The sequence below is a fragment of the Cervus elaphus genome, chromosome 18, assembly GCF_910594005.1.
Source record: "Cervus elaphus chromosome 18, mCerEla1.1, whole genome shotgun sequence".
NCBI classification, from domain to species: Eukaryota; Metazoa; Chordata; class Mammalia; order Artiodactyla; family Cervidae; genus Cervus; species Cervus elaphus.
Window position 1 is genome coordinate 32,364,090 of NC_057832.1, and position 27,880 is coordinate 32,391,969.

The 27,880-nt window shown below is 34.6% G+C and overlaps 1 protein-coding gene across 4 annotated transcripts in view; it reads right to left on the reverse strand.

Moving 5' to 3' along the window:
- The window catches only part of DGKB (diacylglycerol kinase beta), an 809,350-nt gene that overhangs the window by 362,063 nt on the left and 419,407 nt on the right, over positions 1-27,880 (reverse strand). For all 4 annotated transcript variants that reach the window (XM_043872850.1, XM_043872849.1, XM_043872848.1 and 1 more), the window contains one exon: positions 722-786. In XM_043872850.1, coding sequence (XP_043728785.1) covers positions 722-786 — 65 coding nt within the window. The remainder of the gene's footprint in view (positions 1-721; positions 787-27,880) is intronic.

Below are 27,880 nucleotides of genomic sequence, written 5' to 3' on the forward strand. Positions count from 1 at the left end.
AGAGTAGAAATGGGTATAATTAAACAAAATATCCTTCTGCCCAAAATTTCCTGGGTAGTGGGGTGGAGATGGCCATATTTCCTTCTAGAGATGGGAAAGATAACAAAGTCAATCTCTCTCAATTTTCCTGAATATCAGCAAAAGTCAGTATCTACATTTCTGAGGAAATAATGTCTGTGTATTGCTAGAGCAGCAAAACTAGTTTTGGCTTTCAAGGGCTTTTGCTCTGAAGAGAAAGTCTGTAACAGTAGTTTTTGTCAGCATTGATATTTCTCTGGTTTATTTTGCATTTAGCTGAAGCCAATACAGGACTGATAGGACAAAAATTAGAGGTCTTATATGATACCTATGGAATGTATAGTTACTTAGCATGACCAAATCAGAGCCTCATGTTTCTCCTTCAGATTTAGGATGATCACCCCCTCACATACTGGGCCATGTAAAGACTTTCAGTATATCCCAATAACTACTTTTACCTTATACTTGATATCTTTCTTCTTAGTATGAAAATGGACCAAAGATGACCACATTGTATCCCCATTATAACCTCCCTAAAAACTAGTAAGGAAAATTAAATGTGTTTACATTTATGTCTTAATACTTACACCAAGCCCTGTTCAGTCATTTATATGTTAAATGCTTTATATCATACAGTGACTCTTTTTATGACACAGTCCATCAACAGCAACCATAATTACAATGAATCATTTTTTCATCTTACCTACTATTGAACTTTTCTGGGTGTTTCTCTCTCATGATATGGAATCTGTGTGCAATGGAAGCATCCTAAGGAGAGAAAGAGAAACAAAAGACAGGACATTTTATGATCCTACTATCTTGTGGAAACAATTAAAAGAGAAAAAATTAAAGAATAATATTTTAAATTAAACTTTCCTAAAAAAATACCATTGTTAAGAAGATATTGTGCAATTAGGCAGAAATGGGTAACAGACATAAATTCTGTACAAGTATGAATTAGTCACTGCTGGTTACTTTTGAAATTTACTTCAAGGAATGAACTTCTATATAATGCATACACCTCCTCTAATTGCCTTTGGACTATGCTTACAGAATGTTTAAAATAGTTCATATGGACATAAATGCCAACAAATATTTAAAATTCTTGTTATACAAAAGCTAGAAGGATGGTGTAAGTGGAGAAACTCCTAGTCTCCTCATCTTTTGAAATTAATTATGGGTAAAAATATAATGTGAGTGTTTCTATCTAGTAAAGGTAAGTTTAATATATGACTTCAAAGTTTGCTAAGAATCTATTGGATGTGTAGTTATTAACTGCTCATTCCACAAGCTACTTTCTGACTTATCTTACTTACCAGAGAAAAATAACAAAGGGGAAATTTAGTTTTGGAGAATTGGTAACAAGTGTATCTAAACTCTGAGATCCCAAATGTACCAGTTCCACACCCTAATGGATGTTTTCTCCATTTAGGAAACTCATTCAGAGTTTCTATGACACAGAATCACACAATATGTGAGACTGGTGGAATATTGTGATTCATGCTTCTCAACTTACTGTTCTTTCTAACTTTAAATAGTTGTCTCTGTTAGTCTAAGCAAGGAGATACTTTCCCATTCTTCATCGACACATGATTAATCACTCCAATGAGAAACTAATATATTTACCAGTCATCTCAGAAGAAATGGGGCAATTTTAGCGAATGACTGTTAATTTTGTTTCCTAGCAGGGATAAAAGAAAAAGAAAAACCAAACACAAAGGGAATAAAGAAGCTGTGTATTTGAAAGAATCCTGAAAACACTAATCAAGGATTAAAAGTCTAATGAATGAAATGAAAAGACTAATGTGTTTACTTATGCATAACAAAGCATTAGCCACAAGAGAGGGACCAATGCCCTCTGCAGATGGCAGACAGAGAGCTGCTTTCCCCCAAGATAGAGCTGTGATAGAACTCTTAAATTTTTTTGTACATTTTATCATCTAAAAATTATTGAGTAATTAAATTAATCTACAAGGGTAAGGAACACAAAGGTATAGACAGATGTGTACTGAAATAACACTTGTAGAATAAAAGTTACTGAAAAATTCTATGATTTGATATTCTGATATAATTTTGTTATACATACATGGTCAATTTCCTGGTTTACTAAGTATGAATATCAAAGTGTTCACTCTTATTAGTCCAGTAGCTCTAAAACCTAAAGTTTCTTCCTTTTAAAAAAATGCTTACTAATAATTCATAAAAATACATTTTAAATAAAGCAAAGTTCTGTTACTATGGTATGAAATTATAGGAAAAATCTGAGTTGGGCTATTTATGGTGTATTATACAGCATTAATTAATTTTAAAAAATCATTTATTTTTACTTTATCCCTAAGCTGGCTCAAAATCAATTTGTAATACCTTATTATTTAGTTAAATGCCTTCATCCAATAGACTATTTAAACAAAAGTAAAGAAACATGAATCAAGTACTAAGTATGAATGGTCAATATTAGTTATCCACAGGGAGATGATCAGTGAATTTACCTCTGCTTGAATTATTTGTTTCTAAGTTATAGAAGTGAAACTTTTAAAAGTAGATTGCTTCATAAGCATCTATTTTTGCAATAATAGATCTCTTCTTTCCAAAACAACATAAATAGGACAGATGGAGGAAGGGAGAGAGGAGAAGAGAAGAGAAAGGAGAGGATCGGATCAAAAGACCATTTATGTAGACTGGACTATAACTGACTAAATTCCTAGAAATACAGAACACCACATAGCCAAAGATAAACTTAGCCTTAGCTCCTCTATTTCCAAGACACTCAGGCAATGAATCATGTAGGAAAGAGAGGGGGGAAATAAAAGCTAGAGAAGAACACTGGCATGCATTTTCCTTGTGTTGAATGGGTCCCACCACAAAGAGAGAGCTGGCATTGCTGACTAAAGGATGGATAAGGAACAATGGCAGCAGGTGTTCATTTGGATGAAAATTCAGACTAAATTCCCATGGGACCCTATCCCTTTGGCATAACCCCAAGAGGCTTGAAAGAGAACTGCCAAACCCTGCAAACTTACCCAGCAGCCATATTTCAGGGACACTAAAGGTTCTCTAAAAAGACCAAATGAGAAAACACAGGCTTCCCAAGTGGCACAGTGTAAAGAACCTGCCTGCCAATGCAGGAGATGCAAGAAACATAGGTCTCATCCCTGGGTCAGGAAGATTCCCTGGAGGAGGAAATAACAACTCACTCCAGTATTCTTGTCTGGAAAATTCCATGGACAGAAGAGCCAGATGGGCTATAGTCCATGGGTTCACAAAAGAGCTGAACACTAATGAGCGTGCACACACACACACACACACACACACACACAATGTTGGTTTTTAACATGAACTTTGCCCTTTCAGTCTCTATATAAGGCAGTTTTTAGGAAACAAAACTTAAATTGGCATCACTTTCATACCCTAGAATGGATAAATGTTGAGTTCAGACAGACTTTCACTTTCAAGACTTGTGACTTTGAGCAAATTACTTATTTACCATGAGTCATAGCTTTCTTATCTTTAAAAGAAGATACTGCTGCTGCTGCTAAGTCGCTTCAGTCGTGTCCGACTCTGTGACCCCACAGACGGCAGCCCACCAGGCTCCCCCGTCCCTGGGATTCTCCAGGCAAGAACACTGGAGTGGGCTGCCATTCTAATACCCCTTTATAAAAGTACTGTGGTGAGGTATTTTTAGATTATTCTGTATAGCAATTGCAATAGTCTTCGGTATAACTGGGGTATTCATATATTCTATATCCACATTAGAATGTTACTGAAAGTTAAACAGTTAAAAATAGTTGAATTGGATAATTTTGAAAGATATATTTACTGACTCTCAATTTGGTTATTTCCTGAATTTTAAAAAAATTTCATCTTAATTTAAAAAATAAAATCAGAGAAAATAAAACTTATTCATCTTTTTTAAAGCAAAAAAAAATTAGATCTCATTAGGTTGATTTTCAAAGCAGAGTATTTTGTGTAGTACTTTATAATTTATATATATGTAAATATGTACCTATATGTGTGCATATATATACATACATACACAAATATGTGTGTGTGTGTGTGTGTATATACACACACATGCATACAAACATATCAAAGAATTAGCTTCTTAGCTGTATCTACCTTTAATACTCTGTACTGGTATTTTTCTTTTTTTTAATTTTTTTTTCATTTATTTATATTAGTTGGAGGCTAGTTACTTTACAATATTGTAGTGGTTTTTGCCATACATTGATATGAATTAGCCATGGATTTGCATGTGTTCCCCATCCTGAACCCCTCTCCCACATCCCTCTCCATCCCATCCCTCTGGGTCATCCTAATGCACCAGCCCTGCACACTTGTCTCATGAATCAAACCTGGACTGGCGATATGTTTCACAATTGATAATATACATGTTTCAAAGCTATTCTCTCAGATCATCCGACCCTCTCCTTCTCCCACAGGGTCCAAAAGTCTGTTCTATACATCTGTGTCTTATTCATCTTTTTTAAAGCAAAATAAATTAGATCTCGTTAGGCTGATTTTCAAAGCAGAGTATTTTGTGTAGTACTTTATAATTTATAAATATGTAAATATGTACATATATGTGTGCATATATATGCATAAATATATAAATATGTGTGTGTGCATATATATATACACACACACATGCATAAAAACATATCAAAGAATTAGCTTCTTAGCCATATCTACCTTTAATACTCTGTACTGGTATTTTTCTAAAGACTGATTTTTTTCTTTTCCTATGACAGCTTATTATTTTTTTTAAATAATAAAATAAATAATAAATAATAAAATAATTTTATTAAATAAATATTATTTATATTATAAATAATTTTATAAACATATAAAAATTATTTATATATTATTAAAATAAAATAATAAAATAAATTTTAAAATAAAAATAATAAGATAAAAAATAAAGTTACCCTAAATCTCCAAAATTGCATTTTAAGTTAATAATATGAAAAACTTGATTATATTCTATAGGTTATAACATTTTAAATTAAGAAAACAAAATTGCTGAGATGTCTATAAACAGCAAACTCTACTAAGAAGAGGACATTATCAATACTAATCTTTTACTTAAGGTGTAAAATATACTTACCCAAATATTATCATAGGTGCTATATTTTTAATCCATTTAAAGAATATTTCTGACAATTATTTTTACAAAACTTGACAAATAATTTATTTCTGAATATTACAGCAAATTAAACATTTTCTCAATTCCATTACATTTAAGGATAGAATATAAATCTAACCAATGACAAATGGCTGTTATCAAGAGTTATTCCAAATGCAACCATAGACTTTAAAATTAAACTTTGCATACTAGATGAATTTTCATTGATTTCCTGAAATAGTTCAGTTCCTTCTTAGCTTTGGATGAATAAATGACTTCCTGTGTGTGAGCTTTTTTTTACTTTAATAACTGTGATTTCTTCAAGAGCTTCAAAAGCTGAAATGTGTGATGTTCCATTTGTTATTTTTTGAATTTTTTTCATAGAGTTTCAAATGAAATTTTGATGTATTATTTACATATAATAAAGTTTACCAATTTTAAGTGTACAATTAAATGTCTTGAGGAAGGTTTCAATAACTACGTTCAACAATCATGATACACAAAATTTCCATCACCCCAAAAGTTCCCTAAGGCCCTTTGCATTTATGTATTTTCATACATATAAACACATACAAATCATTGATTTGCTGTCTTTATAGTTTGTCTTTTCTAATATTTCCTATAAATGGAAATTAAAAGTACTCTCATGTCTGACTTCTTTCATTTACTATAATGCCTTTAAGATTCAGTCATTTGTTCCAGTGTCAGGGGTTTGTCCCTTTTTATTGCTAAGTAGTATTCTATTAAATAAGTATACCACAATCTGTTTGTTTATTCATTAATTGCTGACATTTGGCTTTTATGCATAAAGTTGCTATGAACTTTTGAGCACAATTCTTTTCATAGACATGTGTGATTTATGCCTTTGTGTAAAAACTTAGGAATGAGACTGCTGTGTTGGATGGTATGAGTACATTTAACTTTATATAAAAAAAACAAAACTTTATTTTTCAAAGTACTTGTACCATTTTGCATTCCTACTAGTAAAGTATGTGGGTTTCAGTTACTCCACATCTTTACCACATCTTTACCAATACTCCACATCTACACCCGCTCTTGATAGTCTTTTTAAATTTTACCCTCCTAAGAAATGGTATTCTTTTTTAGAGCATTAACCCTTATTGAGTCACACTATTGCTTCAGTATAAGGGTTTGTCAATTCTGGCAAAATTATAGGATTTCAAAGTTCTGATACAGATTTAATAAATGCTTCCAGCTTTATCACAATTCATTCATTCTCACAGTTTTTAATATATCTTCTCAGCTTTGCTATATTCAACAATTACAAAATAGCAATGAGCACTCTGAAAGTCCATTTGTACATTCTAATCAACACTCATCCCATGCACAGCCTCAAGGATTTCAAAGGATTTTTTTTTTTTAATTCCTTCAAAAGATATTCAGAGAATACATTCTTAGGGTCTCTCTTTTTAAAGAATTTGAGCTCTCAAGCTGAAGTAAAATTGTTAGTTGCTTCAGTTGTGTCCAACTCTTTGTAGCCCTAGAGGTTCCTGTCCATGGGATTCTCCAGGCAAGAATACTGGAATGGGTTGCCATGCCCTCCTCTAGCGGATCTTTCAGACCCAGGGACTGATATGTAGCATTAGTTAGTTAGTTAGTTGCTCAGTCATGTCCACCTCTTTGCAATCCCATGTACTATAGCCTGCCAGGCTCTTCTGTCCATGGAATTATCCAGGCAAGAACACTGGAGTGGGCAGCCGTTCTCTTCTCCAAGGGATCTTCCCAACCCAGGCACTGAACCTGGGTCTCCTGCATGGCAGGCAGATTCTTCACTGTCTGAGGCACCAGGGAAGCCCATACACTTTAAATAAAAGCAATATTAAAAAACTCAAAGTATATAGACGTATATGAAATGTGAAAGACCCACATTTCCCCGATTTTAATTCTGAGAGATAATAAACGAGGTCCTTTCTCATGCATCATTTTGAAAACAGCCTATCTAAAAAGCACAAATGTATGAAAATACATATGCACAACTGTATATTTACAAAAAGAGACTTATACAAACTGTGCTGAAACTGGGATTTTTTTCATTTATCAATAAAGCATATACTTATCCAGGAAACAGGAATTTTCCTAATGTTTTTAATACCTTAATAGATGTGCTATTATTTATGCAGATACCTCCTATTTGTAGTGGTTTGGGTTTACTATTTCGCTACCAAAATTAATATTATTTAATGTTTTGTTACCAAATTCTATACAACCTTCATGCATCTCTGTGAATATATATTTACAACAAATACTCAGAAGAGGAATTCCTGGCTGAAAGTGTAGTTAAGTATTACGTTTTATTGTGCAGTGAAAAATTACTCTCAAAAATGTTAACACAATCCCACTAACAGTGTTTAACGTGACGAGTCATCATTAAGTTTATCAGCTTCTGAATTTGATGGGCTAAAAAGTATGACACAATTGTTTAAATAAAGTTTTGTCATTGTTGATTGAATTTGATGTTCTTTTCATATGCTTTTGTTCATATTTATTCTTTTGAGGACAATCTAACTTAAGTACATTATCCATTTTGTCTATGTACATTAAGTTAATAACCATAGTGAGGAAATAGTGCTTAAATATTTACTACTACTGAAGCACTGTTTTAAAAGTTTTATATGTAGTATTTCATTTAAGCCCATAAAAAATTTTATGAGCTAGCTATTGTTATCTAGAGTTACAAATTAGAAAATAGGATTACAGAACTTTTAATCATCCCAGATCATATAAGAAAGGCCTGTGGAATTAACAGTTGAATACAAGAAACATCTTTAGAATGCAGGCATTTCATGTTCTTTTTTCGAGTATAGAAAGTCAGGCATTGCAAATATTTCACAAGTCTGTTTTTTGACTTTTTTACCTTGTAGAGTTTAAACTATTTAAACTTCAGTTATATCAAAATTTTCTGTGTTTTGAGTCATGCTTAGAAATCTCTTTTCTCCAATTTAGGAATAATACTACTTTTTGTATGTCTTGGCCATTATGACTTCATATTTTATAGTGTAATATTTGAATCATTTCATATTATTTTGGCATAAGAGTTAAGTAGAAATCTTGCTGAATTTTTGCCAAAATACATATTATTTTTGTTAATACGAGTTTGTCAACAGTTTACGTTTCCCTCTTTGTTTGAAAGACACACTTATATATAATAAATGTTCATCTCTGCATTTCTCTGTTACTCTGAACCAGTATACATAATTATTTCAATTATTGTAATTCTGTAATCAATTTTCATATTTGTTGGGTAAGGGTCATATTCCTCATTTAACGCTTTTAAAAATGTATGATTATTTAGAAAATTTGATAAAATTTGACACCATTTTTGTTCACATTACTTTGCTATGATACTCAGCTAAAATCTTTGGGTACTGCAATTAGATCTGATTTGATAGATAAATTTTGGGAGGACTAGAATGTTTTATAATATCAGGTTATATTTTTTAAGATATATTTCTCTGCTTACTATATTTTCTCATATGATTTTTAGTAGGGACCAAAATTTTCTTCACATTAAGTCCAATATATTTATTTTTATTAATTTCATACATACTTATCTTACTTTACCTCATGCAAACAGTTGACTCATTGGGAAAGACCCTGATGCTGGGAGGGATTGGGGGCAGGAAGAGAAGGGGACGACAGAGGATGAGATGGCTGGATGGCATCACCGACTCGATGGACATGAGTTTGAGTAAACTCCGGGAGTTGGTGATGGACAGGGAGGCCTGGTGTTCTGCGGTTCATGGGGTCACGAAGAGTGGGACACGACTGAGCAACTGAACTGAACCGAACTATCTTGCTTTTGTATTTACCATAATATGATTCTTTATTATTTTGTCTTTTTAACTGGCTATGTTTTATATAGAAAACATTTTGATTATTTATTATTAATCTTTTAAACCTTATAATTCTGTTATTTTATATGGTTCCCTTCAATTGATTCATTTTTTTCTTGGAACACAGTCCTACCATCTATAAATATGCTCCAGCTCCTTTCAGACATTTCCACCTCCTAAGTCTTTTTTCTTATCTAATTGCTTTACATAGTACATCCAGAACAATACCAAATGGGAATTCTGGTACACATTTTGCATATTTAATTTAATGACAATATATATAATATGTTGTTATTACTCAAAATGCTTGCTTCACTTTTGAGAAATTATGTTTTTATCAGACTTTGAGATGTTTTATTCAGTTATATTTTATTAAGAGTTTGTCTCCCTTTCTTGCTTTATTGTTCTGTAATACCAATTATCATCTTATACACAGCATGCTAACACAATCTGACAGGCTATGTACTTGTCTTTGCAGCTTTTTTATCATCTTCTCCTCTTAAGCACTGTGCAAGGTGATGCAAGCCCAGTGAGTATACACATTTTCTACCTGCCTGATTCACTTCCATACCACAAATGAGATAGCATATCATTTTACTAGCCTACGAAAGACCAAGCACTCAAACTGTGATTGACTGAATGGACGAATTATTAAAATAATCAGCAGACACGGACTGACGATGCAGAGAGGTTAAGAACTTGGACTCTGGAGGTAAACTGCCTGGTTTAAGACCTGCTGTAAACCTAACTGGATCTTTGACCTTAAAAGTTGCTTAGGCTATCAGCGTCTCTAATTTCCTGTTTCTAAAATAGGAATGATACTAGTACTACCTGCCTTACTATGAAGATGTGGATGTTCTAATAAAACAGTGCCTGGCATTACGAAGCAAGCAAATAAATGCTAGCTCTTATTATTACAGAAACATATTTATCACTTTGAGAATCACATGATTTTCTCTTTTGGTTTACTGGTATAGTAAATTAAAATAAATTCCTATATGCATTAGATGAAGTACTTAAGAGACAGTTGGGCTTTGGTATTTAAAACTTTGTGGGCTTCAGAAAAGTTACACTATGCATAAAAGATACATTAAATAACAAACCCAAAGGGTCAGGAACAACATGTTGTAAAATTCACATATTTCTGTACTAGGACATATGGATATTGACTTAAAGAAAGATAAATTAACACTGCAAAGAATATGCCAGTTCAGACTATACATCTCATGAAGTAAGTAATGAAAATATTAGTTTTCTGAGCTTTGTTAGATTTTGAAATTTTAAATAAGAGATTACAGTCCTAGAATACATTTCCCATCTGCAGTTAACAATCTGTGTTCTCCTGACACTCTTTACCTGAATATCTGAATAGACAATGCACGTTCTGTTAATATTTTATTTGAGAACATTACACCAATGGCTACAGATAAGATTATTTCATAGGCAGATTTTTGTCAGATATTGATATTCATTGTGCTGGCTTAATAAAGGGAGTCAGAAGGTTTCCATTTTATGGTTCACAATAGTTAATAAAGCAAAGAGTTTGTTCTTTGAAGGTTTTAAAGGACTATGTATGAATTACTGGCCTAGCAGTTTTTGGAAGAAGCAACATTATGACAATTTTTAAAATTTCTGTGATCTACATAGGTTTACTCTTTACATGTAAGTCAGTATTTTTCATGATGTCATCTGTAGTAGGCTGAAAGGTGGCCACCTAATTCCTAGAAGGTACTAAAACCTAATTCCTAGAACCTTGTAAAGTTCTTGCAGATGTTTCCAACTGAAGTATTGGTATTTCTTGGGGTTGATGACCCTGTGCTATCTTGCCCTTTCTTTCAAGGAGGAATGTTTAACTATTATATTGCACTTGTTTTATCACCATACAAAGCCGTTAACTTGGTTTCTAGTTTTACACAATAAATAATTTTTCTCTGAGTCTCATCTATAACTAATTCTGATGATTTAGAAGATGGGATTTGGTACTGTGAGCTGATGACAGATACATGAGACTTCTGACTAGAGGTGTGATTAAAACAGTCATAAAATAATGAAGTATATCTGAAGATTCTCCAAGCCAGGCTCAAAATTCTCCAAGCCAGGCTTCAACAGTACATGAACCCAGAACTTCCAGATGTTCCAGCTGGATTTAGAAAAGGCCAAACCAGAGATCAAATTGCCAACATCCGTTGTATCACAGAAAAAGCAAGAGAGTTTCAGAAAAAATACCTATTCTGCTTTATTAACTAAGCTAATGCCTTTGACTGTGTGGATCACAACAAACTGTGGAAAATTCTTCAAGAGATGGGAGTACCAGACCACCTGATCTGCCTCCTGAGAAACCTGTATGTAGGTCAAGAAGCAACAGTCAGTCCTGGGCATGGAACAAAGGCCTGGTTCCAAATTATGAAAGGAGTAGGTCAAGGCTATATATTGTCACCCTGCTTCTTTAACTTCTGTGTAGAGTACATCATGTCAAATGCCAGGCTGGATGAATCACAAGCGGGAATCAAGATGGCTGGGAGAAATATCAACAACCTCAGATATGCAGATGGTGCCACTTTAATGGCAGAGAGTGAACTAAAGAGCCTCTTGATGAAGGTGAAAGAGGAGAGTAAAAATGTTGGCTTAAAACTCAACATTCAGAAAACAAAGATCATGGCATCTGGTTCCCCACCACTTCTTAGCAAACAGATAGGGAAAAAGCACAAACAGTGACAGATTTTATTCTCTTGAGCTGCAAAATCATTGTGGACAGTGACTGCAGCCATGAAATTAAAAGACGTTTGCTCCTTGGAAGAAAGCTATGACAAACCTAGGCAGTGTATTAAAAAGCAGAGACTGCCATATGACCCAGCAATCCCTCTCCTGGGCATACTACACCAAGGAAACCAGAACTGAAAGAGACACGTGCACCCCAATGTTCATCGCAGCACTGTTTATAATAGCCAGGACACGGAAGAAACCTAGATGCCCATCAGCAGATGAATGGACAAGAAAGCTGTGGTACATATACACCATGGAATATTACTCAGCCGTTAAAAAGAATACACCTGAATCAGTTCTAATGAGATGGATGAAACTGGAGCCCATTATACAGAGTGAAGTAAGCCAGAAAGATAAAGACCAATACAATATACCAATGCATATATATGGAATTTAGAAAGATGGTAACGATAACCCTATATGCAAGACAGAAAAAGAGACACAGATGTATAGAACAGACTTTTGGACTCTATGGGAGAAGGCAAGGGTGTGATGATCTGAGAGAATAGCATCGAAACATGTATATTATCAAGTGTAAAACAGATCGCCAGTCCAGGCTGGATGCATGAGACAAGTGTGCAGGTCTGGTGCACTAGGATGACCCAGAGGGATGGGATGGGGAGGGAGGTGGGAGGGGGGTTCAGGATGGGGAACACATGTAAATCCGTGGCTGATTCATGTCAACGTATGGCAAAAACCACTACAATATTGTAAAGTAATTAGCCTCCAACTAATAAAAATAAATGAGAAAAAAAAAAAGCAGAGACATCACTCTGCTGACAAAGGTTCATGTAGTCAAAACTATGGTTTTTCCAGTAGTCATGTATGGATGTGAGAGTTGGACCATAAAGAAGGCTGAGCACCAAAGAATGATGCTTGAGAACTGTGGTGCTGCAGAAAACTCTTAAGAGTCCCTTGAACTGCAAGGAGATCAAACCAGTCAATCCTAAAGGATATGAACTTATACTCACTGGAAGGACTGATGCTGAAGCTGAAAGTCCAATATTTTGATCACCTGATGCAAAGAAACAATTCACTGGAAAAGACTCTGATGTTTGAAAGACTGAGGGCGAGAGAAGATGGGGATGACATAGGATGAGATGGTTAGATGGCATGACTGACTCAATGGACATGAGGTTGAGCAAACTTAGAGAGATACCGAAGGACAGGGAAGTATGGCATGCTGCAGTTCATGGTGTCGCAGAGAGTATTGAACAACAACAGTGCCATGTAAATCTATAAGGTAAATACTATGGTAAAGAAAACAGTGAAGGTTCATCAGTTCATGTAACCTATCATAGGTCATCAAGTTGGAGGAGTCACACACAGAGACACATACACACAGGAAAATAGTAATCCACTGTCTCTAAAGGCCAACTGCCTCCAAAATTATTCTAGCTTTATTAAAAAATGATTTCCAAATATGACTATATTCTTTATGCCTGAAAAATGATACTAAGAAACGGTTGATTTCAGTAAGGCAGCTGAAAGCGACAGCGTATGCTCTTTTCACTTGGTCTACCTTGGAGGACAAACTCGCTGAGGAGTACTGCACCCCATTTCCTTTTCCTGTCCTCTTTCCCATTCCTGTCCCACCACCTTCTCTTTCCTGCCATCATTCTCTGTCCTTTTAAATACACACATATTAAAAGTCCCACAGGTAGATTTCATCTTTTCTTCTCCAAGAGATCCCTTTCCTAGAACTGTGTGCCTACCCATGGCATATTGGTTCTAACAGGGTTAATCTGGGCTGTGGCAGATGCCGCCTGATGCCTTCCCAATAGGTATTTCCCTCCTCTTTTTTTAACCATTGGAACTCATCTCTTCTGGGCAGCTATCACCCAGCTAATAAACACGTGATCAAGCAAGCAAGCAAGCAAACCCTAAATCCCCAAGGTTTCTCATTATGGCAAAGAATTGTGATCTAGATACAGTTCCTTTCACCCTTTACCACCAGCACCACCCTCACCAATTTAATCGCAGGAATGTAGATGTAATTCCTAAGCGGTATAAGCAGATAACTTGAAAATACAAGGATAAAAGTCGCTGCTGAAAATTCCTAAGGAAAAAATAGGAAGCCTGATTTTTTAAAACATCTTGATGGCCGCAGTAGATGTCCAGCCAAAAAAAAAGGATTCCCTGATTTGTCATTTTGTAATTGCTTCATGAAGTCAAATACAATACAAGAAAACACAGGTGATAACTTCCAAAGCAACTCATCCCTCTGAAAACATAATGACAATGAAAGTGAAAATGTTAGCCACTCAGTCATGTCAGACTCTTTGAAACTCCATGGACTGAAGCCCGCCAGGCTCCTCTGTCCATGGAGTTTTCCAGCAAGAATCCTGGAGTAGGTTGCCATTTCCTACTCCAAGGGATCTTCCAACCCAGGGATCAGATCTGAGTCTCCTGCACTGCAGTCAGATTCTTTACAGTCTGAACCATCAGGGAGCAACTTGTTCCTCTGAAAACCTAATGGAAGTGAGTCTACAAATTCTGTCATGGTGATTTCTGGGAAGTAGTTCCCTCAACTATTTTTCCTTCTGTGTAAAACTCAAAATGCTATATTTGTACAGAGACATGATTTCTAAAGGATTTCTGCAAAATTATCTATTTTGACTCCATTACTTTTACCAAATTAGGTATTTGCCTTTTTTGACAGAAAAGACAGATAGTAATATCTTTATTTCAGAATGCAAAGATCTATCTGGGTTTAATGGCATTTCCTGAGGTGACACACCTCACCACAGGGACAAATGACTTCAGTCTTTCATCCCCCAGTCCATTGCTCATGGTGTGACCCCCTTATTTAATCCAGCAATATGGATAGGTCACTTAATGTTCCTTTTGATCACATTCTCGTCAAGAGGTATTTCACCATTAATGGCTATTAATGCTATCAGCATATTTCCTAAAACAACTATTATTATTTAGATAATCAGGAGACACTGCTTGCATCCATAATTCTATTTGCAATGTAACAGTAAGCTTCATTTAATTAATGAGGTGTTTCCTAGGTGAGGCTGGGAAACAAAATGAAGTTGACTGGTAATCATTAAATAAATAAATTTGCCCTTATTACTTGTCCTCAAGAACAAATGTAACATTATCTGTCCTTTCCTGTAATCATATTCTCTCCTTGAAGAGAATAAAATCAGTAAGTCAGTAGCTTGAGACCATAAGCAGACTCCTGATTCTTCTAAGGTAGAAGAACCTGACTCCAAAATCCCTCAGCCAAGATACCTCTTGCCTTAGTGCTACAAAGATCATACAAAGTGACTACAGAACTCACACATAAGTAAACTAGTACTTTAATAAGGATAAAGGGCTATAACACCACCCTTATGAATTAGTAATATTGGTATGTAAACTTCCAAGAGATTTCAGAGATAAAATTACTTTCCTTCTAACATAATAAAACCTCAGTATCTAGGAACTGTTAAAATTACAAGGGAAAGTTGTTACACAACTCCAAAACAAAACTGTTTGTCCTACAAAAGATTTCTCAGAGTGGCAAATAAAAACATGTAGACCTTACGTGTTATAATGTATACCACACTAACTGTGAAGGGACACACTGCTAACACCCAAGGACTCACAACTGCCTCCTCTGACCTTTGCCCACTTTTTTTCTCTTTCTCTAGCTATTGCAAACGGAAAGTTCAGATACCTCTTAAAAATGGATTTTTGAAATTGAAAAGCACTATTAGACAAATAATTCCATTTCTTATGAGATATCTAAAAGAGTCAACTTCATAGAATCAAACAGTGGAATGGTGGTTGTCAGGGGCTGGGGAAAGGGAAAAACAGTTACTGATTCAAGGGCATAAACTGTCAGTCAAATAATCTGAATAAACTTTAGAGATCTGCCGTATAACACTGTACCTGAGTCAATATATATTGGACACTTAAAATTTTGTTAAGAGGCTGAATCTCAGTGTTTGTTTTACCATAATAAAACAACATAAAAATAATTACACTATCCAGGGGGAGGATATAATATCGGAACGGGAATATAATATATCTGATGCACACTCTGTGGGGCTGTGTCATCAAAAAGAACGACAGGATGAAGAAGCAACGTAATGCAAGGGAAACCATTGAGTGCTGTTGGAACTGGGAAGTTCAGAGGTGCTAGAGATGAGAGTGGATCGGAAGTTCGTATGAGTTGTTTCAAGGAAAATGATTCTGTTTGGCTCATCCTTTAAACTGAACTTTACTGCCAAATAAGCTAGTTGGTCTATAGTTTTTAACAGAATGGCTTTGACCTTTTGGACATATTAGACATTCTTACTCTTTTCACACCTGTGAAGGTGGCCTTATTGCCTATACAAGCACACACACAGACAGACACAGACACACACAGAGCTAACCAAAGGAACTTTCCAAATATACCAGTTCTCTTCCCCTCTGTTATAACACAGGTCCCCTTCATCCATTCCAAGATCAGCCCCCAAACCCGTGCTTAGATCCTATCTCTTAGCCATCTCTTAGGAATCACAACACCTCAGGAGTTTATACCCTTTCTCTCCAGTACCTCATCCTCTCCCTTTTTATTGGCTCTTTTTCTGTAACATTAAAATTGCTTAGGCATCCATAATGTAAACAATAACCCCTTAAACTGCTGTACCACAAAACATTGACACTTTCCTTTTCACTTTTCACTCAAACTTCTTACAAATACTGACTAGACTTTCTGACTTCACTTCCTCAGTCTCTCTGACCATACCGAAGTCTGGCTTTCAATATCACAACTTCAAATTTTCAACTATGATTTCCCTCTTTGCTTTCTCTACTTTTACTCCCTACCCTATTGCCATCTACAGTATAATTTATCAGTCCATTATCACTGATAGCCCTGATCTCAAGGTAAATCTGATTCTAATTTGTTTTATTCCTTTAATGCTCTCTTTTGTTGATGTGTATCAGAGCAACTCAACTCATGGTTTTCCTTCTATTTTCCAGGCCACTTCATCTTGGATTACTTTGTTACTCTTCTGTATATCACTTCAATAATGACCTTTCTTGGAATTCAGTCTTCATACTCCTTTTTACTAACTCTACACAACTGGGTCTTAAAAGGAAAGACGATTCATATTAGGAAGATGAGACTTTATTCTAAAACCATGAAACTACAGAAATGTTTTACAACCAGGCATCTTGTTTGCATTTTAGAACTATCAGTTGGACACTGTATGAATGATTTATTTGGTGGGCTCAATATTAGGGAGATACAAAATAATTGCTGAGTTAGAACTGCAATATGTATAATAGTAAGGGTGGAAAGGAAGGTACCTGCTCATGAAATATTTATGAGGTCAATACTTAAATCAATACCTGATGATTGACTGATTGATTGATTAGGCACTGACTGAGTGCTAACCAGGAGGAAAGGAATAGAAATGACTTACTGGTTTTGGGTTTGGGTAATTTGATTAACAAGATACCTCCCTCCAATTGAGATAGAATAAGATTAGGATGCTCATCAGAGATAACGAAACCTTCTTTGGTCACACTGAAACTTTTTGCTAAACTTTGCATTGAAATATAACATCTAGTTTATAAAAGTGTATACAACGAATAAATGAACACAACTGTGTAACCAACATTCAGAACAACAACAAAAAAGTTGCACATTTGTGTGGTCACCAGAAGTACAGCCCCATCATGAAAAGTAGAATTTTAGTTCTATAACATTTCCTAGTGAGTCCCTGACTTGACTCAAATGTAGGTCATATATAAAAATTACATAAACACCTACACACACAAAGTCTCACCTAAATATTACAGTAAAATATGCGATCTGACTAGAGTCACTGCCTATGTCTTTGAAAGGCTTAATCGTTAAAAGCCAACTTAAAGTTATTTCTGGAATTCATGAACTTATATGAAACTATAATTAGGTCATGGTGTCATGAATGGCTTTTAAATAACAAAACAGTGGAGTAGACTGATGACTACTGAGACTATTATTAATAAGAAAGTCTGTGTTAACTAGAAAATACTAAGATTATCAGAATATCAAATCTAAACTTATGTAATATGTTGCTATAGTATTAACAAAGTGACTTTTTTTCCTAGAATTTGTTTTCTTTGAGAACTAGCAATCATCAATGCTTAGATAAAAACTTAAAATTACATATATGAATAAATTTATGGAATGTTTATATGTATATGAATAATTCAGATTTTGCCACTTCATTATTCCAGCAATGTCTATTCTTCTTTGTTATATGTTAAATGAACAACCATTCAATTTTTCACTGGGAAAAAAATCAAACATGATTCAGTAGCACATAATTCTTACTTTAAATATTTTCTCCATCACTTACTAGCAGTGGACCTGGGGAACATGTTTCTACTCTTTAAAGTTATGGTAAGGAATAAATTAGAAAATAATTTGGTAAAGTAGTCAAACTAAGAAAACCCTAAAGACTCTACCAGAAAATTACTAGAACTAATCAATGAATATAGTAAAGTTGCAGGATATAAAATTAACACACAGAAATCCCTTGCATTCCTATATACTAACAATGAAAAAACAGAAAGAGAAATTAAGGAAACAATACCATTCACCATTGCAACAAAAAGAATAAAATACTTAGGAGTATATCTACCTAAAGAAACAAAAGACCTATACATAGAAAACTATAAAACACTGATGAAAGAAATCAAAGAGGACACAAACAGATGGAGAAACATACCGTGTTCATGGATTGGAAGAATCAATATTGTCAAAATGGCTATTCTACCCAAAGCAATCTATAGATTCAATGCAATCCCTATCAAGCTACCAACGGTATTTTTCACAGAACTAGACCAAAGAATTTCACAATTTGTATAGAAATACAAAAAACCTCGAATAGCCAAAGTAATCCTGAGAAAGAAGAATGGAACTGGAGGAATCAACCTGCCTGACTTCAGACTATACTACAAAGCCACAGTCATCAAGACAGTATGGTACTGGCACAAAGACAGAAATATAGATCAATGGAACAGAATAGAAAGCCCAGAGATAAATCCACGAACCTATGGACACCTTATCTTTGACAAAGGAGGCAAGGATATACAATGGAAAAAAGACAACCTCTTTAACAAGTGGTGCTGGGAAAACTGGTCAACCACTTGTAAAAGAATGAAACTAGAACACTTTCTAACACCATACACAAAAATAAACTCAAAATGGATTAAAGATCTAAATGTAAGACCAGAAACTATAAAACTCCTAGAGGAGAACATAGGCAAAACTCTCTCTGACATAAATCACAGCAAGATCCTCTATGACCCACCTCCCAGAATATTGGAAATAAAAGCAAAACTAAACAAATGGGACCTAATGAAACTTAAAAGCTTTTGCACTACAAAGGAAACTATAAGTAAGGTGAAAAGACAGCCGTCAGATTGGGAGAAAATAATAGCAAATGAAGAAACAGACAAAGGATTAATCTCAAAAATATACAAGCAACTCCTGAAGCTCAATTCCAGAAAAATAAATGACCCAATCAAAAAATGGGCCAAAGAACTAAACAGACATTTCTCCAAAGAAGACATACAGATGGCTAACAAACACATGAAAAGGTGCTCAACATCACTCATTATTAGAGAAATGCAAATCAAAACCACAATGAGGTACCATTACACGCCAGTCAGGATGGCTGCTATCCAAAAGACTACAAGCAATAAATGCTGGAGAGGGTGTGGAGAAAAGGGAACCCTCTTACACTGTTGGTGGGAATGCAAACTAGTACAGCCACTATGGAAAACAGTGTGGAGATTCCTTAAAAAACTGGAAATAGAACTGCCATATGACCCAGCAATCCCACTTTTGGGCATACACACTGAGGAAACCAGATCTGAAAGAGACACGTGCACCCCAATGTTCATTGCAGCACTGTTTATAATAGCCAGGACATGGAAGCAACCTAGATGCCCATCAGCAGATGAATGGATAAGGAAGCTGTGGTACATATACACCATGGAATATTACTCAGCTGTCAAAAAGAATTCATTTGAATCAGTCCTAATGAGATGGATGAAACTGGAGCCCATTATACAGAGTGAAGTAAGCCAGAAAGATAAAGAACATTACAGCATACTAACACATATATATGGAATTTAGAAAGATGGTAATGATAACCCTATATGCAAAACAGAAAAAGAGACACAGAAATACAGAACAGACTTTTGAACTCTGTGGGAGAATGTGAGGGTGGGATGTTTCAAAAGAACAGCATGTATACTATCTATGGTGAAACAGATCACCAGCCCAGGTGGGATGCATGAGACAAGTGCTCGGGCCTGGTGCACTGGGAAGACCCAGAGGAGTCAGGTGAAGAGGGAGGTGGGAGGGGGGATCGGGATGGGGAATAAGTGTAAATCTATGGCTGATTCATATCAATGTATGACAAAACCCACTGAAATGTTGTGAAGTAATTAGCCTCCAACTAATAAAAAAATTTAAAAAAAAAAAAAAAAGAAATTACTTGATAATGAAAATGATAATTATTTTCTTTTTTCATTTTTTTGGATTTACTAATGTAAAACTGCTTCAGTTCAATTCAGTTACTCAATCGTGTCCGACTCTTTGCAACCCGATGGATTGCAGCATGCCAGGCTTCCCTGTCCATCACCAACTCCCAGAGCTTGCTCAAACTCATGTCCATCAATCAGTGATGCCATTCAACAATTTCATCCTCTGTTGTCCCCTTTTCCCCCTGCCTTCAATCTTTCCCAGCATCAGGGCCTTTTCCAATGAGTCAGTTCTTCACATCAGGTGGCCATGTACTGGAGCTTCAGCTTCAGCATCAGTCCTTCCAATGAATATTCAGGACTGATTCCCTTAGGATTGACTGGTTTGATTTTTTGCAGTCCAAGGGACTCTCAAGAGTCTTCTCAAACACCACAGTTCAAAAACATCAATTTTTGGGCGCTCAGATTTCTTCATAGTCCAACTCTCACATCCATATGTGACTACTGGAAAAACCATAGCTTTCTCTAGACAGACCTTTGTTGGTAAAGTAATGTCTCTGCTTTTTAATATGCTGTCTAGGTTGGTAATAGTATTTCTTTCAAGGAGCAAGCGTCTTTTAATTTTATGAATGCAGTCACCATCTAAAGTGATTTTGGAGTCCCCAAAAATAAAGTCTCTCACTATTTTCCATTGTTTATCTATTTGCCATGAAGTGATGGAACTGGATGCCATGATCTTAGTTTTCTGAAATTTTTAAGCCAACTTTTTCACTTTCATCAAGAGGCTCTTTAGTTTTTTGCTTTCTGCCATTAGGGTGGTGTCATCGGCGGGTGGTGTCATCTGCATATCTGAGGTTATTGATAATTTTCCCAGCAATCTTGATTCCAGCTTGTGCTTCATTCAGCCTGGCATTTCTCATGATGTACTCTGCATAGAAGTTAAACAAGCAGGGTGATAATATACAGCCTTGATGTACTGCTTTCCCGATTTGAAACCAGTCTGTTCTCCAGTTCTAACTGCTGCTTCTTGACCTGCATACAGATTTTTCAGGAGGCTGGTCAGGTGGTCTGGTATTCCCATCTCTTGAAGAATTTTCCACAGCTTGTTGTGATCCACACAGTCAAAGGCTTTGACATAGTCAGTAAAGCAGAAGTAGATGTTTTTCTTCAACTCTCTTGCTTTTTCGATGATCCAGCGGATGTTAGCAACTGATCTCTGGTTCCTCTGCCTTTTCTAAAACCAGCTGGAACATCTGGAAGTTCATGGTTGACATGCTGTTGTAGCCTATCTTCGTGAACTTTTGATCATTACTTTGCTAGCGTGTGAGATGAATGCAATTGTGCGCTAGTTTGAACATTCTTTGGCATTGCCTTTCTTTGGGATTAGAATGAAAACTGACCTTTTCCAGTCCTGTGGCCACTGCTGAGTTTTCCAAATTTGCTGGCATATTGAGTGCAGCACTTTCACAGCATCATCTTTTAGGATTTGAAGTAGCTCAACTGGAATTCCATTGCTTCCACTAGCTTTGTTTGTAGTGATGCTTCCTAAGGCCCACTTGACTTTGCATTCCAGGATGTCTGGCTCAAAATGAGTGATCACACCATCATGGTTATATGGTTCTTGAAGATCTTTTTTGTATAGTTCTTCTGTGTATTCTTGCCACCACTTCTTAATACCTTCTGTTTCTGTTAGGTCCATACAATTTCTGTCCTTTATTGTTTCTGTCTTTGCATGAAATGTTCCCTTGGTATCTCTAATTTTCTTGAAGATATCTCTAGTCTTTCCCATTCTATTGTTTTCCTCTATTTCTTTGCATTAACCACTGATCAATGATTAATGTAAAACTTGTTACTGGAAATTTATTATAAGAAAAGTGTAACATTTATGATTTCAGAAGATTTTTAAATAACTATATATATTATTATCTTTTAAGGGTACCAATTAAAATACTCCTCACTTGCATGTTGTATACAATATATGGATCTATTTTTTTTTAATAAAATGTCTCCTTCAGAAAAGTAACTTCATACACTTAATATAGATGTAATTACTGGTTTATTCCTAGATTCTCTGTATCTTTTCAGCAATTCTTAAAATTTACACATTTCAAAATGTGCCATATATTTGTTTCAAGATCTTTGTTGAGTGATATTGAGAAATATTTCACTGACAGTTCTGATGAGAAATCAAAGTTATTAGAAAGTCCACAGTGTGAGAAAATAATCCCAAGTCACTGAACTCCAAAGCCTCTTTCAGAATTGTTCTCCTGTTCCCTGCAACACTGCCCTCCATTTCTTCCAAAAGAAACAGTCTTAAAATCCAATGCTCTTAAAACCTCCACAGCTCTGTTTACACTCTTACCTACAGCTTTCAACTGTTCTGATAAAATCTAGTTCAGTACCTACAGCCTTGGCTGCTCCCGCGCTATTCAGTCCCAGGCTTCCAAATCCATACGTTATTCTGCCAATCAGGTCTCATGTTGAAAATTCAAATCCAACACCATCTTTCCCCCCAAAATGGATGCGGTCCTCAAACTGTTGTCTTCATCCAAATCCTAGCTATGTGGATTCAGAGCAAAACTTATTTCTTATTTTCGCTTTTCTTCCACATCTAGTCAATAATCATTTGCTATAGATCTAACTGAAGCCACCAAGTTCAACTGAAGCTATGCAAGTTCAAAATTTGAGGCTTAGCTTTCAAGCCATTTTATTCCCTGGCCACTCTAACATTTAAAACTTACTAGCCTCTGAGAATCTATTCAATATTTACAAATATTTAAATATAATCCTTATACTTCTACTACCACAATGCCTCTGTTTGCAATTAACTAGTACATATATCTATTATGCCATCTATAAAGTAATTTCACAAACACAAAACTGCTTTGAGCACCTCATGTAATTACTGAACCTGCAAACTGAAGAATCAGGGGTCATCTCTAAAAGAAACAGGTGCCAAGAAATTTAAATCATTCTGATATTCTACATTCAATAGCAACACAAATCCTAACAATAAAAGTGTTTATTTACAGTACATGAAAATAAAATATTTAAACTTGAGTGGAGTTGAAAAGGTGAAAATCTGTTAATTATACTGTTTATATAGTTTAATGAATAGCTTAATGAATAGTAATAGGTTTAATAGGTTTAGAAATAGGTGTAATAGTAATAGTAATAGGTTTAATGAATAGTAATAACTACAGTCAAACTTTGCATAAGTCAAACTATCACATATACTTACTCAGACATAAGCATTTTCCATATATCTACTTTGAATGCTTAATCTGTGCAAACACTTTTAGAGACATATTTGCCTACTGTTATTATTTTCTGGTAAAATAATTTTATATCAATGTGTTTAGCAAAATGGTTCTATGATTAGGCAGACAATGATGTCCAATTCTGTTTATTTGAATAAACTAAATATGGAGGTTCACATTCCACATTGCTATTAGAAAATTAAGTTTCTAAGACTCTGAAAATTTTCATTCACCATGAAAACTTCCACATATAAAAGTATCATTTTAACTCTAAGCACAAAAAAATCATCACAGAATTATACATTGTAGTTATTTACTCATCAGAGCACTTAAACAGAAATGAGATCTTAATCAAATGTCATAAATATGTGAATGGGCAAAATGTTCCATATTTTAGTACCAACATGTTAGTTTCAATCTTTTAGGGGCTTTGAATGTTTAAACATATAAAAGTGCTTTCCAACTCAAACAACAAATTCTCCCTGCTTAGAGAAGATGTATGACTAAAATGTATTGTCTTATAAAAACTGTCCTTTAAAGACTAAATCTTTAGTACATTTAGTATTTTATCTCATTTAGTATTTATAATTTTATCCTATATGGTAATCTGGTATTTTACTTTATTTAGTGTTTCATAAAATGACAAGATTTTAGATGTCTGACTCAAAATGTATGCACAGCTTAAGACAAACCATACTTAATGTTTCCAATGGGCTAATTTTTTCAGTTTTGTGCTGGTCATAACTCAGGATCCCATTATTTAAAAGAATTACAAAATTTCTCAGTTTTTGCAAATATAAAAATATAAATTTAAACTTTATCTCTTTTCAAATTACCAAAATTTATAAAAACAGTTTTCAATTAAGAATTATAACCACTTAAAATTAGTCTCGCAAGCAAAATATTATGGGGCACCTTGGACTGAAATGTTTTGCTAGGCAAAACATCACTGACTCTGACATCAAATATGTAAATAGAAGGCTGAAAGCACCTATGGCTTTCTAAAGATATTCAAAATTAAATGTCTGTAAAACACTACTTTGCTTCCATGATTTAGTTAACATTTTATGTAAGTTAAATTATATGCTATTCTTTCACCCTAATGTGAAATGAAAAAAAAAAATACATAAATATATAGGCACTAATCCAGTATCCAGTACGACTACTGTTGGCAAGCCTAGTGAATATATGTGATATGGCTTCATGATAAACAGTTATCTTTCCATGATTAGCAATAACGGTTCAACAAATAAACTAAAAACAATCCTTCAGACAGGCAAAGGTATTAAGGTGGTTAAAATCAAATTTGGTATTATTCTTGATATCTAGCAAATCAAATTATTTTCATAGCTTAAATGAAAAGTCCAAATACATTCCTATTATATTTCAGGTTGACCTGTGGACATCTAGATGCAGTTGCCACTAATTAGTGGCACCATGGAATTCAGAGACAAGTCTTTCCTGATACACACAATGGAAAAGACTTTAATAAGTGAATGCCTAAGAGTCTATAATACCATTACACAAAGAGAACTATAATAATAGTCAACAAATGGCTGTTTAAAAATGTACTATTTGTCACTAAACACACTCCCATTATAACAAGAAACCTTTTGTGCTTTAAAAGGGTAACTTTCTCTCAGTAAAATATTTATGCTTTATAAATTACCAGAATATATAGCTCATCCACAACAATTTCATTGTTATTGCATAAAATAGTAAATTATTTCTTTTAAATTATTAATTCAATAGAAAAAAGAATTTTTTCAGGCATATAGTCTTTTGAAAGGACAGCAAAATAGATGAAACAAAACCAAAATGACAATTTCAGCATTTAAAATTTACACATGATAATTCAAACAAATGTTATGACATTTAAGATAATGAAACCCTTCATTTCTTCTACTATCTGGTATGAGTTTTGTTTCACATATAAGGAGTCAGAACAGATGTCCAAATATTGTAATGCCAAAAGAAAGTTAGGGCATATCTTGATTAATACCCTCAGAGCAGTCTGAAGTGTCTCTTTAAAACTGGCATGCATTACCTCAAAACAACTATTCAAATCCATTCTAGGAAATATAGCTAGTCAAAGCATTCCCGAGACAAAAAGAAAACAATAAAGCTCAGAATAACCCATTTAGCAATGTGAGTTGCATATTATTGACAGATCATTCATTGCAATCAGGGAATGATTAATTGCAAATTTGTTGCTAAATTGACCACACTCAAAAAAAGAGGCTTCAGGCTACCGTTAAAGAGGAAAAACTTATGTTAAAAATGATGGGAGACTTTTTGCAGTGAATTAATTCTAATCAATATGCTTGTTGACTACACAGTAGAAAAATGACTTCCTTAAATAGCAGAAGTACCCATTATTGTAGACATTGAAATTAATATTTAACCTACTGACTTGCAGTTTTAAAAATTTATTGAAGTAGCATTTTCTTGCTTTACCTTTAACAAATCGATAGTCCATGTTTTATCAAACGTGTATAAGATTTGTTTTCCTATTTCACATGTAGATTGCAGAAGCAATGCCCATATGGTCAAACTTACAATAACTGCCTGAAGCATTTTGTTGTTGGATTTTTAAAGATAAACCTTAGTGGCATATTAAAAATATAAAAGGTGATAAGATAGTGCAATGTATGAGTATTTTTTTCTTACTTACAAATGGCTGTTATTTCCTAACAAACAGAGCACCCTCAGGTTCTTTTATTCAAATCAGAGTGATTTTGGCAAAAAAAAAAAAAAAATGGTACAGGGGTATATTATCATCATACTTTGTTGAAAACGACCATTTTCATAAAACTAACTTTCAAAGTAATTTCTTGTATAAATTATTTATTCAGAACCTACTATTGGCTAAACATTGTGCTGGGTCCCAAGCTGACAAAATTAAACATACTTAGACCTGTGCTTAGGAAAATCACAACAGTTGTAAATTTCTAATTCTCTTACTTTTCACTGATGTAATAGTCACAAAAAGGCAGGAACAATACTCTGACATTCTTGTAAACAGAAGAAGCAATGTTTTTTGCAATAAAACTGAAAACAGAAGGTGGAGTTGCTTCAGGTATTTACAGAAATTATATTACTGTTATAATTATGTTGATGATTATGCAATTCCAATTTCAGACAGAGTATCAAAAAGTTAACATACCTAATAGGAATGTATTTCTAAAAATATGTGAGAATGCTTCAAGATGTAGGTTGTACATGGAAGGAGTGTGGTATAAAAAGTGAAAAATCTTTAAACACTAGCCCTCCACATTGACATTACTTAATTTCTTTGGGAAAAGTACATCAAACTCTGAACTTCATCCCCTATGTTACACAGAGTGTCTTCTATGGCTAACTTCATGCTCCTGGGTTCTTCAAACAAGGCATCTAATAGAATGTGTCACTTTATTTCCCAACACACATCTAGACAGGCACAAGTGAGCTTAAACAGCCTATACTACATAACTTAAGAGAATACCAAATGACCCAGAGTTTGTAGGCAAGAACTGAAAATTGGCAGGATCACTAAGAATAACCATCAGAGAAAACCATAATTCAAAAAGATATATGGACCCCAATGTTCATTGTTGCACTATTTACAACAGCTAAAACATGGAAGCAGCACAAATGCCCACTGATGGAGGAATGGATAAAGACTGGGAGGTGTGTGTGTGTGTGTGTGTGTGTGTGTGTGTGCATACATATACATATACACACAATGAGTATTACTCAGCCATAAAGAAGTGAAACAATGCCACCTGCAGTAACATGTATGAACTCAGAAATGGTTATAGTGAGTGAAGTGAGTCAGACAAAGACAAATGTCATGTGATATCACTTATAAGTGAAATCTTGAAAACTGGTACAAATGAACATATTACGAAACTGAAATAGACTCATGGACATAGAAAACAAAATTATGATTACCAACAGGGTGAGGGAGGGAGGGATAAACTGGAAGATTAGGACTGACGTATACACCCTACCATAATTAAATAGATATAATTAATCAGTGTTTACTGTATGACACAGTAAACTCTACTCAAGCCTGCAATGACCTATCTGGGAAAAGAATCTAACAAACAGTGGGTATATGTTCATGTATAACTGGTTCACTTCGCTGGACACCTGAACCTAATACAACATTGGAAATCAGCTGCACTCAAAAAAATTAATTGAAAATAAAAACAATCCAGAGTTGGATATTACTATACATACAGTTGAATAAACTGATGTTCAACAATGCTCAATAATCATGCAATGTTTCAAAACCAATATCTGGTTTCAAGTGGTATCCAAACGGGGCTCTGCTCTAGGAGATAGGCGGGGATCTGATTTACATGCCACTGCTGCTGCTAAAACCGCTGTCACCAAATGCCACTCAAGGA